Source organism: Rhineura floridana, chromosome 1 (assembly GCF_030035675.1).
Source record: "Rhineura floridana isolate rRhiFlo1 chromosome 1, rRhiFlo1.hap2, whole genome shotgun sequence".
NCBI lineage: Eukaryota > Metazoa > Chordata > Lepidosauria > Squamata > Rhineuridae > Rhineura > Rhineura floridana.
In genome coordinates, this window is record NC_084480.1 from 158,797,355 (window position 1) to 158,816,023 (window position 18,669).

At 44.0% G+C, this 18,669-nt stretch overlaps 1 protein-coding gene across 1 annotated transcript; it reads right to left on the reverse strand.

Moving 5' to 3' along the window:
• Positions 1–1,196: 1,196 nt before the first annotated feature.
• On the reverse strand, positions 1,197–7,006 carry KLF1 (KLF transcription factor 1). The gene is made up of 4 exons (XM_061639762.1): positions 6,970–7,006; positions 6,178–6,275; positions 2,999–3,851; positions 1,197–2,530 (listed from the first exon to the last, which is right to left on the reverse strand). The coding sequence occupies exons 2-4, from the start codon at positions 6,202–6,204 to the stop codon at positions 2,349–2,351; spliced, it is 1,062 nt and encodes a 353-aa protein (XP_061495746.1). The 5' UTR covers positions 6,205–6,275; positions 6,970–7,006; the 3' UTR covers positions 1,197–2,348.
• Between the last annotated feature and the right edge of the window lie 11,663 nt (positions 7,007–18,669).

Below are 18,669 nucleotides of genomic sequence, written 5' to 3' on the forward strand. Positions count from 1 at the left end.
TGCTTGCGGGCTTCCCCCAGGCACCTGGTTGGCCACTGTGAGAACAGGATGCTGGACTAGATGGGCCACTGGCCTGATCCAGCAGGCTCTTCTTATGTTCTTATGATCCGTTCCTTTCGGGGATGGAACCTTTAGCATCTTCCAGAAAAACTTTGCAGTTGTCTAATTTTATCTTCTTTTAGAGCAGGAGTTAAGCTACGACTGTTGTTTTCTTAACTAAATATTTGTAATATTAAAATTTCAATTGTGTTACATTTACTGTATGTAGAAATAAAGGTTTTAAGATTAAATGTTTTATAAACGGCTTGTTTTTATAAACTGTGTGATAGAATGTTTAAATTGGAGACCACAGCCTAGACAGAAAGGTCAGTTGCCTGAAAAGTCTGGTTTTCACTCAGGTGGTGAGCATGGCTGTACCACATCATACTACAGGTGGGGGCTCATAGGACTGAATGCCTCTCCTTCCTTCCCCATCAAAAACTACGCATCAGGGGAAAGTCTAGCCTTTTCCCTGACATGCCACATACTACTTTTCTATGTGAAACGACCTATTTTTCTTGCAAAAACATTGAATCAGGTGAGCCCCCAAAGGCTATCTGAAGTATCAACTCCCAAGATACAGGCTGTTTTAAGAAGTAGGCAAAAATGTATATTGGAAGTCCATTTAAGTGTTTAAATAAGAGGCTGTCTGTCAGTTGTTGTTCCTCATGCAGCACCAGCAGAAGAACAGAACAGGAATTACAATAGGTAAAGTTCATATAATCTGTACAATTATGTTATTCTCTAATGTAATCCTAGATTAAGAACAAAGCACTCTTTTGCTTTTCAATCAGCCCAGGAAAGTCTTCTGCCAAGTAAACGGGTTGTGTACAGGAAGGAAAGAGCTTTGTGTAACAATGTGTGCAGGGTGCCGAGGCTTAACACAAAAATAGCTAAGAGTGTTTATATGACTGCCTACAAATGCATTTTGTTTTCATCTGTGAAGTGGCGGAGATTACACATGTGGGATCCTTCTGACAGGGCAAATTTATTTCTGGTCTTGTCATCGTGGCTGATAGAAAGTGAAAAGGCACCAGTGAGAATTCTTTGACTTGTAAAGGCTTAAAACCCTGGGTTCCATTTCCCGACACCTGACCAAGCAAACTGTAGAAAACTGGAGTGTTATTTTTCAGCACAAATGAAAAACATGGGACAGCTCTTTTTCAGTACATTTATTTTAATACAGAAAGCTGTAGATCTGTCCCTAGAGGGTACTGTTACTCCACTTTCCATTTATACAGAGGACATGTTAGAGAATCTGCTAGACCCAATTACCTCAGGGTTGCCATAAGATTCCCTTCTTGCATCCCTTGGGGACTAACTCTATATAAGCAGGTCATACCCACAGGAAAACTTTTGGGGTATTAAAGAGAGCGCTCTGTGTGGAAGATAACTGGGTCAGAAAAGCAAAATGCAGGGAGAAGATTCTATCTCCTATGAGCCAATACCATCAAGACCCCAAAAGCAACTGGAACAAGCAGTGGAACAATGGAAATTTTAGTCAAGCAACATCTGGAGGGCCACAGATTCCCCACCTCCAATATAAGAGCTTTTACTCTAGCAGTCAGAGTTCTGTAAATGTCTGGTTTTATTTCATGAAAGCTAGCACATGTAGATCAGGGATGGAGAACTGGATCCAGCTGATGGCCTAGATCTTTACTCCCCCACAGGCCAACGTGGGGAGGGCCATGCATTAGGCATCATTGTAATGTCAGATTATTACTTCAAAGCGGAACCCTCTGAGTGCCCATTAGCTGATCAGCACTGAGGGGGGAACTCCTTCAAAGGGGCTCGCTCTCCACACCCATCAGGTGGTCAGCACTGAGAGCAGTGGTCATTGGCTGTGCTAAGTAGAACCTAATGGGCAACTTCCTAGTGCAGCCAATCCCAGCCACATCTTTATGTGCCCCACACCTGATGTTGCATATGATGCGATATGATGTGGTGGATTTGATTTGGGGGAAAACAGACATTAAGTAATTAGGCCCATGGACTGGAGGCTCCCCATTGATATAGAACAGACTTTTCCAACGTTGGGGTTCCCCAGATGTTGTTGCACTACAACCCCCATCAGCCTCAGCCAGCATGGCCAATGGTCAGGAATGATGGGAATTGTAGTCCAGCAACATCTGGAGACCCAAAGATTGGGGAAGGCTGATATAGGACATAGCACTTGCCATGGACAAGGGGCCACAAGGAGAGAAAGGTTTACATCTGGAGTTACCCCACTTCCCACTACCACTCCCCTGTTCTGCAAGACATCATATTGGCCCAGAATATCCACTGTAGACCACGGTTTGTGCATACTGTTACTTAGTTAGATGTTTCTTCATGTGCAGGGAGAGGTGATCTGAACGGGAGAATGTGCTCAGGCATTCAGGACACTTGAATGGGCGCTGCCCAGTGTGCTTGCGACAATGGCGAGTCAGCTCATCTGAGCGGGAAAATTTCCAATCACACCCTGCATAATGGCACTTATATGGCTTCTCACCTGCAAAAGAACAACAGCCCTTACTGTATTACTGTGCTACGTCTGGGCCAAAAGAGAAATTATACTAGGGTCCCACATCCACTACTAAGTTCAGGTGGGCAAGTAGGGAGCAAGAACAATTCAATAAATAGGAGTTCCCACTCAAACCTTGACAATAGGTCTGGGTCACTGAAGGAAAACATCCTATTGTTAGATGTTGGGAGAAGAAAACCAGAATGGGAAACAGGTAACATTTGACCAGAATGCTACCCTGGGCTCCTTTGGGAGGAAAGATGGGTTATACATTTAATAAATAAATAATTTCCCAATGGAACCTTAGATTGAGGAACTAGCCGATGTTTCTTCTACTTGCAGGATACTTCTGAGGATAACATCCCTAAGGAGCCTATTTCCTACAATATATCACTCTCAATAAAAAACCCAACACAGAGGGAGAACATGATCTCCCTTCAAGCAGCTCTTTCTTACCTGTGTGAGTGCGGAGATGGGCCTTGAGGTGGGAGCTCTTGGTATAGGTTTTCCCACAGTTGGGATGACTGCAGATGCGACTGGCAGGCTGCTTGTGTGATGAGGACTGGCGTCCATTCTTAGGCTTGTCTGTGGCTTCCCTGGGAGGCAAGGGAGGTGTCAGGACGCTGAAAAAGGGCGATGTGGGCAAAGCTGGAGCTGCCTGGTAAAGTTGTACTGTGGCTTGGTATTGGCCATGGGAGGAATGACAATAGCTACTCAGTAGGCTGCAAGGTGGCAGCTGGGATTGCCCTGGTGGAAGCTGATTGCAAGTGCCATGTTTACTCAGTAAAGGGGGACCTGGGTGTACATAGGTTAATTGGTAATATTGCCCATGAACTCTCTGTTTTGGCACCCTGTGATGCTGTCCCATTGGAGCAAAAGCCCCACAATTTGCCTGGGCAAGGAACTGATTGCTGGGCAATTGGCTGTGGCCCTTATTTGGATCCATCACCTCCTGGGTGTAGCCATGCATGGTAGGAGGAACACAGCCCACAGAGTTTTCTCCTGGCAGGAATTCAGTATTGAAGCTTGGTGCCCCAGGAACATCAGGTGCCCTGTTGGTTTTGGGGTGCCTCTCTCTACTTCCCTCCTCAATGTTTACTGTCTGGTAGAGAGCAGACGTTGAAGGCTGTTCCTCTTGGCCTGGCCACGGAGCACCACCAGCATTTGACTCAGAGAAGTTTCTCACAATAAAATCAACATCCCAGCAGGCTTCATCATCCTCCTGCTCGACCTGTTGAACTCCCTCTGGCTGGGGCACATCCCAGAACCCCAGAGATGAATGGCTTAAGGAATCCTCCATTTTCCACCACTAGAATGTAAGCAAACAGAAAAAGAAATTGAGGCCCTGTGCTGCATTCCAATATGAAGCTGAAAAGCCTGAAATGGCTTCTGAATGAAATTTATAATCACTTCCTTCAGTTTCTTTAACTGAAACATGGAAGCAACTTAAAAAACGTGTAGACTGATGAGCCCCAGAGGGCATGGGCTGGTTCCCACCCCTAAGACAAAGATAATGGGCCCCTTATCGGGGGGGGGGCAAGCTACTATTCTGCATCAGGCAAGGCAGAATCCTAGCTATCTCGACAGAGGACTCAAAGATAGGCAAGACAAATGTTCACCAGGATATTTTGAGCCCCGGATAATACCATGGAGCAAATGTTTCCTATGCTCCTACATCTTCTAGGGCCCCCACACCCAGCTGCTAAGGAAGTACAAGAATATTAGATCAGGACTAGGGAGCAGAATTTTTAGCTGCACTTGCAAATCAAATACTAAGGACATGGCACACAGGACACTTGATTGATGGCTGTCTCCTCTAAACAGAAGCCTCCCTCCTCCACCTGCCTCTGAACATCTCTGGGCCACAAGCACTCTTACAATAAGAGAGCTAATTATTCCAAGATGAATCCATCATAATACAGGTTACTGCAGTCTTATCCTTGGATTGCAGAAGGGGATGAGACAAAAAAAATTGTAGCTTGCTTCACACCACCTGGTAAGTTCATGGTGGAGGGAGAGATTCGAACCATGGATTTCCCATCTACACTACTTCTCCAGCTTTCTTGGCACAGCAGAGAGTCTTTATATGTATATTCCAGCTTTCTCTCAAAAATCTCCATCCCACCATAGTTGAAGCCATGCAGTTAGTCCATAGTTATTTATAAAATAGGCAACCATAATTGATTACAAGTTGCTCCCTCTTCATAACTTGTTCCAATCATAGAATTTGGGAGCACTGATCAGGTACACATTTTAAACAAAATTTAGGAAGTTTATTGGGTGGGGGGAAGAGAACTGAACACAACATGTGGAAAAGAAGATATGCTATCTTGCCCATCTCTCATGGATAATAGAATTAAAATCTTTAGATAAAGGTATCATACCACCAACCTTCTGGAGAACATTGCTTTCTTCACATGTGATTATTCCTTAGGGGCACTTATACTGCTGATTCTGCACATGTCCCTGCCTGGAGGAGCTTACTTTCTAAACTTAGATTTAGATTAGGAATTGAAGCAGGAAAGAAAGAGAGAGACACACAATGGTAGCAGGTATGTAGAGTCTAGAGAAGATTCAGGGGAGGAAAAGCAACAGTCTTCCAGCATCTGAAGGGCTACTACAAAGACCACTGAGCAGACTTGTTCTCTGTTGCTCCAGAGGGCAGGTCTAGAACCAAAGGGTGAAAATCACAGGGAAGCAGATTTAGGAGCTTTTTGATAGTGGAACAGTCTACCTCAGAAGGTGGTGGGCTCTCTTTCCTTGAAAAAAATTAAGCAGAAACCAGATAGGCATCTGTCAGACATGCTGCAGCTGCATTCTGCATTGGATTAGATAGCTTCCAAATCCATTGTTCTATGGCTATGAGCGTACTAGTCACCTACAGCAAACCATTCCCATTGGCCACACCTGGAGGGACAACTGGTTGATCTGCTGATCAGCTGCAAAATCTGTTTAAAGCTGAATTTTAAAAAAAAACAATGTTCAAGCTGATCCCACCAGGTTTTATAGTAAAAAGAGGGAGGGTTTGATTAGTATCATGTGCCCCCATTTTCAGAAAACAGAGGTGGAGACACACTGGAAATGGCAGAACAGCAAGTGTCTCTACCCTATGACTGTGGGTATAAACAATGTAATGGCTTTTATTTAGCAGGCATGCATGTATCCATCCCTTTACTTTAAAATATAACCTAGGAGTCAGGTATGTACATACATATTATGAGAAAACGTACAGGATCATCTCAGATGGAGGGCCTTGCTATAATCATCATGAAGACAAAAAACAAGCATTCTACACATTTCTTTTTAGTAGTTTAGTTTGAATATAAGCAAGAAGGGGCCCCTAAACCTTATCAGGACACTATTCTGGCTAGCTCAAGAGTCACTCCTGCTCTTTTCCCCTGTCCTCCAGTAAAGTTGGCAGGGTTCAATAGTGTTTGGAAAGCAGCAAACTGCCACACATCAATTAAGGGTAGATATTTTGTAGTACTAAGAATTATGCTAGGGTCAGCTCATAAACAGAGACCAGTTAATACCCACACACACAGAAACTGCTATTTTAATTCCCAACCCTTGCTAAAGGACATGTTAAAGGACAACATGTAGTCAAAATAATACCTCAGCCCCCTTCTCCTCACCTGCAAAGGTTCAGTCAGATTGCACATCCTGGAAGCAGATGAACCCCCCAACTGAGGATAACATAGTCTCCACAAATACCATGATCTATACAAATAAACTAGTAAAACAAAAGACAAGAACACAACAAATGAATTGTGGTAGAACACCAAACCTACTAACAATCTCTAGCTCTCCCTTCGTTTTGCTCACATGCACACCTTCTCAGACACCTAAACCCTAAATAGCTTCTCCTTTGTCTAAAATAAAACATTTGTATTCTAGGTCTTACCAATAACAATTTAGCCTTTTTAATTTTGCCACTCATTTGCCAGTTTGGAGGGGTGGAGAAGATTAAATGGAGCCATCAGGACCAATCACAAGGAAGGTGGGTGTGGCTGTCTTAGGTATTAGGTGGAGCTGGATTAATTATGTTTAGCTATTTTACTGCACAGTTATTGGTTATTTTCTTTAAATATATGAGTGGTGAAATTCATTATCACTTTTACTCAGAAGTAAATTTAATTGTTTTAACTGGATTTACTTCAAAGTAAGTATGTTTAGGATTGGAGCCTAACCAATTGTAAATCCTTGAATTTGGATTTTTTAACATTGTTTTTGACATACAAGTATGAATACAGGACAAAAACTCCCCATAACAAGTATTAAAATTAAGAGTGTCAGTCATGTAAATTTTCAAAGTACAATATTTGGATTTAATATTATATTAGACCAGTGAAATTTAGTGTAAGCCAGATAGTTTTGAATCCAAATGATTCAGCTCAGTCAGACTGTAGACCCAACTGTAAACTAACCTGATGTATGTGTTACATTGGAATGTGTAAGGATTAGCCCAAGGCATCTGAAGTAATTAAGGACAGCTGATTTTATTATCACATCATCAGATGCACCTGAGATGTAGCTGAGAGGTCTCCCCCCCCCATCTCTTAGTATTTGCAAGCTACAATTCAAAACCCTAAAGATCTGGATGACTCAGCAGCACATATTTCTGAGTAATCAGGCTTAGTCTACAATCTAATCTAATGCATGTTTACTCAGAAGTAAGTCCCACTGACTTCCATGAAGATTGCCTGGCTTTGGTGGGACTTGTATGTTTTGAGTTATGTGCCTGGGAGAGAGGACTCAGAGCCAAGTGGGGGGACTTGAGGGGCCCCAATCAGTGTAGTGACAGGTAGAGGGAGATATGGCATTGTGAGGAGGACTTGCCAGATAAGGGGAACGCGACCCAGGCAGTTAATGGCTGTGCCTTGTTCTGGTCCTCCCCACACCAGCAGGTCTGTTGGTTGCCCTATCAGCCAGCTCTCAGGCCTCTGAATGGTGCTCCTAAACGCCAGCTCGGTGCATAATAAGATCTCCTCATTCACGTTTTAATTGTGGATGAGGCAGCCGATCTGACATGTATAACTGAGACCTGGGTGGGTGAGCAGGGAAGAGTCAGTCTCTCCCAGCTATGCCCACCAGGGTACCTGGTTCAGCATCAGGGTAGACCTGAGGGTCGGGAAAGGTGGGGGCTTGCTGTGGTCTGTAGGAGCTCCATCTCCCTCTGCAGGCACCCTGTCCATGTGACTACTGGTTTAGAGTGTTTGCACCTTGTGTTGGGTCAGCAGGACAGATTGGAGATTCTCTTGGTGTACCGCCCACCTTGCCACCCAACAGACTCCCTAGCTGAGCTGACAGAGGTGGTCTCACAGACTGTTGGTTCTGGGGGATGTCAACATCCATGCCGAGGCCACCTTATCCGGGGCAGCTCAGGATTTCATGATCTCCATGACAACCATGGGACTGTCCCAACACGCCACTGGCCCAACACATGTAGCAGGGCATACTCTAGACTTGGTGTTTGCAACTGCACATGGAGAAGGTGATCTGAATGTGGGGGGCCTTACATCAGTTCCTCTGTCATGGTCAGATCACTGCTTGCTGAAGTTTAGACTTACAGCAGCTTTTCCCCTCTGCAAGGGTGGGGGACCTATTAAGTTGGTCCACCCCCAGAGACTAATGGATCCGGATGGTTTCCAAAGGGCTCTGGGGACTTTTCTGGCTGATAGGGCTGGCGCTCCTGTCGAAACCCTCCTTGATCTGTGGAATACAGAAATGCCCCGGGCATTTGACATGATTGCTCCTGAGCGCCCCCTCCTGTGTAGAGCTCATACGGCACCATGGTATACCCCAGAGCTGAGAGTGATGAAACAATGTAGGAGACGGCTTGAGTGCAGATGGAGACAAACTCCTGATGGATGCAATCAAACACTGATAAGTGCCTATGGCAAGCTGTATTTAGGGCCAATGAAGGCAGCAAAAAAACAATATTTTGCTGGCACTATTAAACGATTAATTCACCACCCAGCAGAGCTCTTCAGAGTTGTCCAGGGCTATTATATGCTGGCCCCAAGAACATGGTAGAGCCATCTGAGGCCTGCTGTAATGAACTTGCTAGGCACTTCCAGGATAAAATATTTAGCATCCCCCAGGACTAAGACTCCAGTGCAGAGCTTGGAAAAGTTACTTTTTTAGACTACAACTCCCATCAGCCCCAGCCAACATGGCCACTGGATTGGGCTGATGGGAGTTGTAGTTCAAAAAAAGTAACTTTTCCAAGCTCTGCTCCAGTGTTATAGTAGGTGAATCAAGGGAGGTATCCAGAGCATAGTCTTGTCCTGATTTCTTGGATGAGTTTCAGTTGGTACAGTTTGAGGACACTGACAAGGTGCTTGGACAGGTTTGTGCAACCACTTCTGTGCTGGATCCTTGCCATTCTTGGCTAATAAAAGCTAGCAGGGATGGAACAGCCAGCCGGGCCAGGGAGGTGATTAATGCCTCTCTGCGAGAGGGGGTGGTCCCAGGCCCCCTGAAAGAGGCTATAGTGAGACCACTCCTGAAGAAATCTTCCCTGGACTCAGAAAATATTAATAACTATAGGCCGGTGGCAAATGTTCCATTCCTGGGCAAGGTCCTGGAATGAGTGGTTGCGGGCCAGCTCCAGACACTCTTGGATGAGACCAATTATCTGGATCCATTTCAGTCAGGTTTCAGGCCTGGTTTTGGCACAGAAACAGCCTTGGTCGCCCTGTATGATGACCTTTGTCAGGAGAGAGACAGGGGAGTGTGACTCTGTTGATTCTCCTTGATCTCTCAGCGGCTTTTGATACCATTGACCATGGTATCCTCCTGGGACAACTGGCTGAGTTGGGAGTGGGAGGGACTGCGTGGCGGTGGTTCCCTCCTACTTGGCTGGTCGGCTCCAGAAGGTGGTGCTTGGGGAACACTGCTTGGCCCCATGGATTCTTCAGTATGGGGTTCCACAGGGGTCAGTTCTGTCCCCCATACTGTTCAACATCTACATGAAACCGTTGGGTGCGGTCATCCGGAGTTTTGGAGTTCATTGCCATCAGCACGCTGATGACACGCAGCTCTACTTCTCCTTTTCATCTTCTTCAGGTGAGGCTGTCAATGTGCTGAACCGGTGCCTGGCTGCGACAATGGACTGGATGAGGGCTAATGAACTGAGGCTCAATCCAGACAAGACTGAGATGCTGTTAGTGGGTGGTTCTTCTGACCAGATGGTGGATGTCCAACCTGTTCTGGATGGGGTTGCACTCCCCCTGAAGGAGCAGGTTTGTAGTTTGGCCATTGTCCTGGAACCATCTCTATCACTTGAGGCTCAGATAGCCTTGGTGGCACAGAATGCCTTCTACCAACTTCGGTTGGTGGCCCAGCTACGCCCCTATCTGGACAGGGATAGCCTGGCTTCAGTTGTCCATGCTCTGGTAACCTCCAAATTAGATTACTGCAATACGCTCTACATGGGGCTGCCTTTGAAGACAGTTCAGAAACTGCAGCTTGTGCAAAATGCAGTGGCCAGATTGGTAACAGGGACCAGATGGTTTGAACATATAAAACCAATTCTGGTCCACTTGCATTGGCTGCCTATATGTTTGTGAGCCCGATTAAAGGTGCTGGTTTTAACCTATAAAGCTGACAAAATGCCTCTCCTGACATGAACCCACCGGTACACTACACTCAACATCAAAGGTCCTCCTCTGCGTGCCTACTCGGAGGGAAGCTGGGAGTCTGGCAACAAGGGAGAGGGCCTTTTCAGTGGTGGCCCCAAGATTATGGAATGATCTCCCTGATGAAGATCACCTGGTGCCAGCATTGTTCTCTTTTTTGTGCCAGATCAAGCCTTTCCTTTTCTCCCAGGCATTCTAACAACATGTGCTGAGCTCTGACCCCATGCCTTTCCCCTTATTTATTTGTGCTTCATGGTTTTAAACTTTGTATGGTTTTTAAAATTGTATATTTGTTTTTAATGTTCAATGTTTTTAATTTTTGTAAACCACCCAGAGAGCTTTGGCTATGTAATAAATAAATAAAATGAAGTTTACTCACAGAAAAATGAGCAACCTTGAGATATACAGGTGAAAAGAATGAGGGGAACATCCTGAAGTATAAAATGGCAAGCAGTTTTAATAAATACATGCAACTTTTTTGAATTCCAGTATGTTCTAAATACTAAGGAGTTCTTTTTCAGAAGAAAAGCAATTTCTTCTAAGAATAAGATCTTGCTAAGGCTTTCAAGAGGGAAGCAATATGGTATTATTTTTTTTAAAATCTAAGATAAGGTGGCTATACTTGAACAAAGGAATTTCAGAAGATGACTCCAGTGTGAAACCCTAAATTACAAGTTGTCAAGAAGCTCAACTCTATTCATTTAGTTCTGAATAGAAGCAATGGTTTTCTTTGCCACTGTGATATTACCAGTTTCCTGGATCACCATGCAAATGTTGGATATGGTCTAGTTCTAATGGAATTGTTAATTTCTGCATTTTTTGCACTTTATTTTCTCTGACTTTACTGCTTATATCTCTCTTTACCACCATGAATAGGCCTGTAACTGAGGATTATACTTCATACATCTAATTAAAAGGACTATTCTGCCAATTTTTGCCTATGATGCTGTATGTAAGATCTGCACACCGATCATATTACATATTTATATTTATTATCTGTATAAATCACTGTTAGGAAACCTATGGTCGTCCATAAATTATTGGTCTACTTCTAATGAAGTAGGCCATTGTCCACAAAAGCTTATTCCATAATAGGTATGTTACTCTTTCCGGCATCACAAGATACTTTGTTGATTTCACCTGAATAAGAACTCCTTGAAGTTCAAAATGTTGCAGGAATCTTTGCTTAACCCTTTAGTCCTCCTCCTTAACTGTAAAGATTTAGGTAATGATAATTTCCCCCACTCCATGGTCTTCCATTACTTATGTTGTGTCTCCTTCCCCTTTCTCTGTTGCTGTTCCCATTCTCAGTTTTAGCTTCTAAACTGAAGGCAGGGTCCTGCCAATTTTTGCCTGTGAAACTGTATGGTTCTGAGAAAGATTGTGCAGCTAGGAACAAACAAAATGAGAGCACAGCAACCTGCTTCAGGAAGTGGCAGCAAAGATGGGAAGGCTTTGACGGTGATTTACCATGCTGGCCCCTGGGGCACATTCTGCTCCTGTGAAGACATTGAAGTAAGCAGGTGTTGTATAGGTGCTGCTATGGACTGTGTCCCTTCTTAATTAATTTGAATTTTCTGTGTCTGGCATAAAAATGAGTTGCAGCAGTCCTGACTGGAAGTCATAGTTTGGCCCTCTTCTTTTCTGTGCTCCTCTTGATAGTCTGTTCTTTAAAGTGTCTGTTTTATGGTTGAATTGTGACTATCCCATCAAAGCCAGTCCTGTGGAAGGAGTGAAGTACTGGATGGGCTGGGACAGCCTTCACCAACTTGGTGCCCTCCAGATGTTTTGGGTAATAGTGGGGGGTGATGAAAATTGTAGCCCAAAACATCTGGAAGGCACCAAATTGGTGAATGCTAGACTTGGGAGACCACAGTTAAAACGCCTACTTAGTTATGAAACTCACAGCTTATCTTTGGGTCAGTTACAATCTCAAATTCAGCATGGCCTACCTCATATGATTGTTGTGAGGACAAATGGGCTAATGTGTGAGCTCCTTAGAAGGAGTGGGATACAAATGTAATATTTCTTTAAAACATAATTTATTACATGAAACAGATATGCCAATAACAAAATATATATGCCAAGTGGACCTGCTCTTTCTATTTCCAAGCACTTCTATTATTTCTTTAAAGTTTTTTTTTACAGTGTCTAACATTATCACTTATTTGGAGTTCTTTGCACATTTTTGTTTCAGTTCATCCACACTGGCAGAGCAACCCCTAGGAACCACCCTATTCTCTTTATTGTAATTTGCCTTAAACTGATCTCAACATTGTATTTTTACATTGTTGGAACCCACTCTGGGACCTCATTGTGAAGTGCAGGCAAGAAATCTTATGTCAGGGTAGAATTCCTACTTTGAAGACAGAGAATGGAGACTGAAAGGCAGTATCCATGACTAAACCTATATTATGAGAAAGCCCCTCAGCTCTACTAGCACAGTGGCTATTAAAAGAAAACTGGGCTCTACGACTTCTGGGCAATATTGCAGTTGCCTGGCATTTCCCTGCCGTTTTCAAACAGATGTGACTCTGGTGGAACTTAACTCTGTAAAGACTTTTTGGAGGTTGCCTTCAGAGAAAGTCAAGATCTTAGATTACCAGCTTGCTCTGGTTTTATATCGGGATGTCTCAGAGCAGCTGGCTGTTGTGATACTAAAAGAAGTATCAAGGATGAGGGGGATAACTTGCTCCTGTGTGGAGATAAGCCCTGCAGACATACATGTGCTGGTTGGGTTCTACATGGTGAGCTTTGAAGATAAAAAATAGCCTAGTTGATGGGGCTTGGAAGCAAAGTAGGGTTGCTCTTCTCTTCCTCTATTTCTACTGAAGCTTCAGAGCAGGAGCAGGAGATATTCCACAGAGGTTCAGATATTAATATAATGAATCAGGGATTGTATATTGCCAGAAACTAGGAGTAGGGTTTCCATCTCTCTCTCTCTCTCTCTCTGCTGTTAACTGTTGCATGACATGAAGAAAATCAACATGTCACACTTTGCCAGTGCTGCACCTCCATGATGGGCAAATCTGTACCTGTTGAATTTCTGCCTGTTATCTTGTTAAAAGCACACACTCTCATTCAGAAAGGAGAAAAAAGAGATCCCTTCAGTGCAGCCAAAAGGTATAACACTGACATTCCCATTCCCAGGATATGCTAGTTACACCTCAGGCTCAGAATCTCTCCCCCTTTGCCAAGCTGCGGGGAAAGTGTTAACACATGTCTTTAACTACATAGTTGCTCTTGAACGCGTGTATCCACCAAACAAATCTATTCTTCGGGGGCTTGAGCACAGAATCATATTGCATCAGGGGGCAGGTTATACAAGCGTGAATTAGCTATCGGGCAACACTCCAAAGCTTAGAATCAAATGTCTGAGTTGGCATAACATAAATAAAAATAAATAAAATGAAAAATTGTACAGGACCGGCAACACTGGGGTTAAGAAAGGAGGCCTATTAATTCAAACATGGAGAGGGGCGGGTGGAAGACACCAGGCAAACATGTGTGGAGCGGAGAGTAGATAAGAGAGGGAAGAACAGACACGGCATGGTGACAAGGTACACAGCCGGCTAGCTGAGCGACCAAGCAAAGGAGGGCAGAGAAGAGCTGGAATTTACCTCTACTGCCAGCGTGAAAGGACAAACGAAGAGACTTCTTCAGGGGAAGAGGCTTGCAAAGTGACCCAAGGCCCTGAGGTTCCTTGGATGGCTTTTGATGAGGAATGTGGCCAGCCTTGGAAGGGATTGCTTGCGTGTTTCCCAAGTCCCTAACTAAGCCAAATGCAAAATATAAAACGGAGACGGGAAATAGGAAGGGAAGAGAAGCTGGTACAATCTAGTTGAGATGCCACAGAGACTGGGGTTTCAGGGGCAAGAATTCTTAAAGATTGTCAACTGCTCAAGACCGGGCAGGGCGGGGGGAGTTACTCTCTCTTTGTGGGTTTTGGGTAAAATTAATAAAAGGTAAAGGTGTCCCCGCACTTATAGTGCGAGTCGTTTCTGACTCTTAGGGTGACGTCTTGCGACGTTTACTAGGCAGACCGTATATATGGGGTGGGATTGCCAGTTCCTCCCCCAGTCTTTCTTTACCCCCCAGCGTATGCAGGGTACTCATTTTACCGACCACGGATGGATGGAAGGCTGAGTGGACCTTGACCCCTTTTACTGGAGATTCGACTTCCTCCTTCCATTGGAATCGAACTGCAGCCGTGAGCAGAGCTTCGGCTGTGTTACTGCCGCTTACCACTCTGTGCCACGGAGGGTCTTAGTAGGGGGTGCAAAAGTATGGCTTATGCAAAGACAGTACATAGTACAAAAGCCTGGTAGAGACACTTCCCTTAGGGCATTCTGGTAAGTGCCGCTGTGACTGTTAGTGGAGATGATGGCTCAAAGCATGTCTATATCTCCTCGGTTAGGTTCCCTTGCCTCTCTTGTGATTGCCAATATCAAACATTCTGAAGTTACTAGTTCCCAGTTCCTTATTTCTGTCTTCTATGGTATTAGCTGTGCCCCCCAATTTTATATCATCTGCAAATTTGATAAGCATGCTCTGTACCTCCTCATCCAAGTCATTAATAAAAATGTTAAAGAGCACTGGGCCCAGGACTGAGCCCTGTGGTACCCCACTCGTTACTTCCGCCCAGTTTGAGAAGGAACCATTGATAAGCACTCTTTGAGTACGATTCCGGAGCCAACTGTAGATCCAGCCCACATTTAGCTAGTTTGCTAATCAGAATATCATGGGGCACTTTGTCAAAAGCTTTGCTGAAGTCGAGATATATTATGTCCACAGCATTCCCACAGTCTACAAGGGAGGTTACCCGATCAAAAAACAAGATAAGATTAGTTTGGCAGAATTTGTTCTTCATAAATCCAAGTTGGCTCCTAGTAATCACTGCATTGCTTTCAAGGTGTTTACAGACTGACTGCTTTATAATCTTCTCCAGAGTTTTTCCAGGGATTAGTGTTAGGCTCACTGGTCTGTAGTTCTCTGGTTCCTCCTTTTTGCCCTTTTTGAAGATAGGGACAACATTAGCTCTCCTCCAGTCATCTGGCACTTCACCAGTCCTCCATGATTTCACAAAGTTAATAGACAGTGGTTCTGAGAGGTCTTCAGCCAGTTCCTTCAATACTCTAGGATCCAGTTTATCGGGCCCTAGAGATTTGAACTCATTCAAAGTGATTAGGTATTCCTTGACCGTTTGTCTATCAATCTGAAGCTCCAATCCTGCCCCTTCTACTTCATGTTTCCCAGGAGGGTCATAGACCCTTTTTTGGGAGAAGACTGAGCCAAAGTAGGAATTGAGGACTTCTGCCTTTTCTTTGTCATCTGTTATCATTTTGCCATCCTCATTGAGTAGCTGTGCCACCATTTCTTTTCTCTGTCTTTTACTATGGACGTACCTGAAGAAAGCTTTTTTGTTGCTTTTAGCATCTCTCACTAACCTCAGTTCATTCTCAGCTTTAGCCTTCCTGATGCCATCCCTGCAATTCTGTGATACCTGCCTGTACTCTTCCTTTGTGGTCTGGCCTTTTTTCCACTTCGTGTATGTGTCCTTTTTTGTTTTCAGGTCATCTCTAAGCTTTTTGTGAAGCCACATTGGCTTCTTCTGCTGTTTTCCCCTTTTTTCCTTGTTGGAATTGCTTGCCATTGCGCTTTTAGAATTTCCTTTTTTAGAAACTCCCACCCATCTTGCACTCCTTTTCTCATTAGGGCCGCTTGCCATGGAACCATACTTACAATTGTTCTGAGTTTATTGAAATCAGCTTTCCTGAAGTCCAGGGTGTGTGTATGGCTACTCTCAGCTTTTGCTTCTGTTAAAATCAAGAATTCATGTTTGGTGTGGTCACTTTCCCCCAGAGTTCCCATAACTGCCACTTCATTAACCCAATCATCTGTATTGGTTAGAATCAAGTCCTCTGGTTGCTTCCTCCACTTTCTGTAGGAGAAAGTTATCTCTAACACAAGTCAGAAAATTCTTGCAGAATTTGTCTCCCAACAGATATCGGGATAATTGAAGTCCCCCATGCCTCCTTGAAACATTGGCAATTTGCTTTTCAAAAGTTACATTCTTGTCTTCTCCTTGATTGGGTGGTCGGTAGTAGACTCCATGCACCACATTCCTTTCATTACTTGCCCCATTAATTTTAATCCAGATACTCTCAGTGGAGCTACCAAGCTCATCTTCCTGTATTTCTGTGCAGGGATATATATTTTTAACATATAGTACAACTCCACCTCCCATTTTATTCCTTCTGTTCTTTTTGTACAAGTTGTATCCTTCAATTGCTGTATTCCAGTCATGGGAGTCATCCTACCAAGTTTCAGTTATAGATGGACAAGCCCACTATATGCCTCACTGAGGTATTTCCAGCATTATACTTCCAACATTTATCTATATTTGACAGTGCCTTCCTATAAAAATGTTGTAGAGTCCAATATTTATTTATTTTATTTAACAGGATTTCTATACTGCTTGATTGTAGGAAACTGAAGTGGATATATGCTTGAAATATTACTTTTTGCTGGTTCAATCTTAATTTCAAATCTACAGAAACATTCTGTATACACTGTAAAGCAATTTTCCATTGGTTAGGCTGTATAATACATTCTAATCAGAGCTTGGAAAAGTTACTTTTTTGAACTACAACTCCCATCAGACCCAGCCAGCATGTGCTGGCTGGGGCTGATGGGGGTTGTAGTTCAAAAAAGTAACTTTTCCAAGCTCTGATTCTAATTACCTATTTCACACTTCTCTCAAGTTCCTGAACTTCTATCATATAAAGACTCATTAAGCACTTATAAACAACTATCATTCTGTAAGGATCCAATAATTCACTCTAACAATTTAGGAGATGCCAAAGTGTTCAGAGGAGATGAGCCGTAAATGGAATACTAGCAAATGTTGTAACTAGGATATTGGCATTCTGCACTCATTGGCAATTGATATTCAAACTGTAAAATAAGAAATGGCAAAAATTCTCCATCTGAGCCTATTAGATGGTCTAATCAATGTATATATCCTACATTCAGCAGATTTCTTCTATTTTAATTTTTTTTCTTTCTTTGTTTAATTTGCAAAAAAAATAAATTAAAAATTATAGGAGATAGGTAAGACTACTTTGAGTGGCATGTGGGAATGGGAAGGAAAAAATAAGCCTTGACTACTTAGAGCCTTAAGATTAGCAAATTCTGCTTACCTCCAGAACAAATATCTCTATTTAGCCTGAGGAAAGCTGAGCTATGAAACTCCTTGCCACAAGGGAAATGCTGTGATAAAGAATTCAGCAATTTCTGAAGATGGATTTTAGGTATCAATAGAATGAGAAGCCAATAATTGCCAGCTGAATATGCCAAACTGCCTCCATATTGGAACTGACTCTGGCCTTGCTTCGTAATTTTCAGCCATCTCAGCACAGTGGGGAGGAGAGCCTGGCTGGGAGTCCAGAGTCTGTGAGTTCAAATCCCCGCTTGTGTCTCCTGGGTGTCAAGGGCCAGGTAAAGATCACCGCCACAGTGTGTGGCTCAGAGGTTATGTGCCCTGCCACCTGTGCAACTGTGGGCAAGCAGCATAGTCCCAAGGAGCCCAGTTGCCCCCCAGCTGGAAGTTGCAAAGGAAGGGACTGGCTTGTGCAGCTGTGGCAAGCTGAGCAGGCCCTAGCCAGCCGGGGTGGACTAGCCTCAGAGGAAGACAATGGTAAACCCCCTCTGAATACTGCTTACCATGAACACCCTATTCATAGGGTACCCATAAATTGGGATCAACTATGTGGGGATTTGAACCCTGGTTTCCCAGGTCGTAGTCCAACACTCTAACCACTATGATTTCATATATAATGGATCATAGGTTATTTTGTGTTATGTTAATGTTTAGTTATACCCCACCTTTTGGCCAAACGGCCCCCAAGGCGGCCTACAGAAAAAGCAAACACAAATATAAAAAAAATCAATAAGGCAATACATCAACAAAGCAATACATCAACAAGCAATACATTGTACAAAAAATGAAACTAAATAGCAAATAACATTAATTAAGAAAAAATATCTAGGAAAGGCATTTCATCTCGTCTGAACTTACAACTATTTCAAAGGAGCGATACACCAGTCTGAAACGGCGACGGCCTGTGGCTCAGGCCAGGAGTAGTGCAGCTTAACACTGGAGGTCTCCGTCTGCATGCCCTGGCCCAGGACACCTTGCAGGCCGACCAACTGGTCTGGCCCACGGGCCTTCTGACACTGCAGCAGCAGCTCCCAGGCCTCGTAGTCTTGCAGTTTTTCCGGGGCGGTGAGTGCCACCGTAAGTTCCTCTCAGGCTGGCCGAACGACTCCCCGGTGGCGTCTGCGGATGGAGCGAATAGACCGGGTAGATGTAGACCTTGGTCGTCCAGTTGTCATCTGCTCGTTGTCGTCATCGGGCAGCGTGGGATTGAAGAAGCCACAGGCCACGGCGCAGATGACTGTGTAAACAGGGCCACGATGGTG

Bases quoted from the DNA above. Each gene is read 5' to 3' on its own strand.
- KLF1 (XM_061639762.1), bottom strand. From the start codon at position 6,204: ATGTGCAATCTGACTGAACCTTTGCAG. The intron at 3,852-6,177 runs GTGAGGAGAAGG...CTTACATTCTAG, and splicing joins ATCTGACTGAACCTTTGCAG to TGGTGGAAAATGGAGGATTC. The intron at 2,531-2,998 runs GTAAGAAAGAGC...GTTCTTTTGCAG, and splicing joins CCATCTCCGCACTCACACAG to GTGAGAAGCCATATAAGTGC.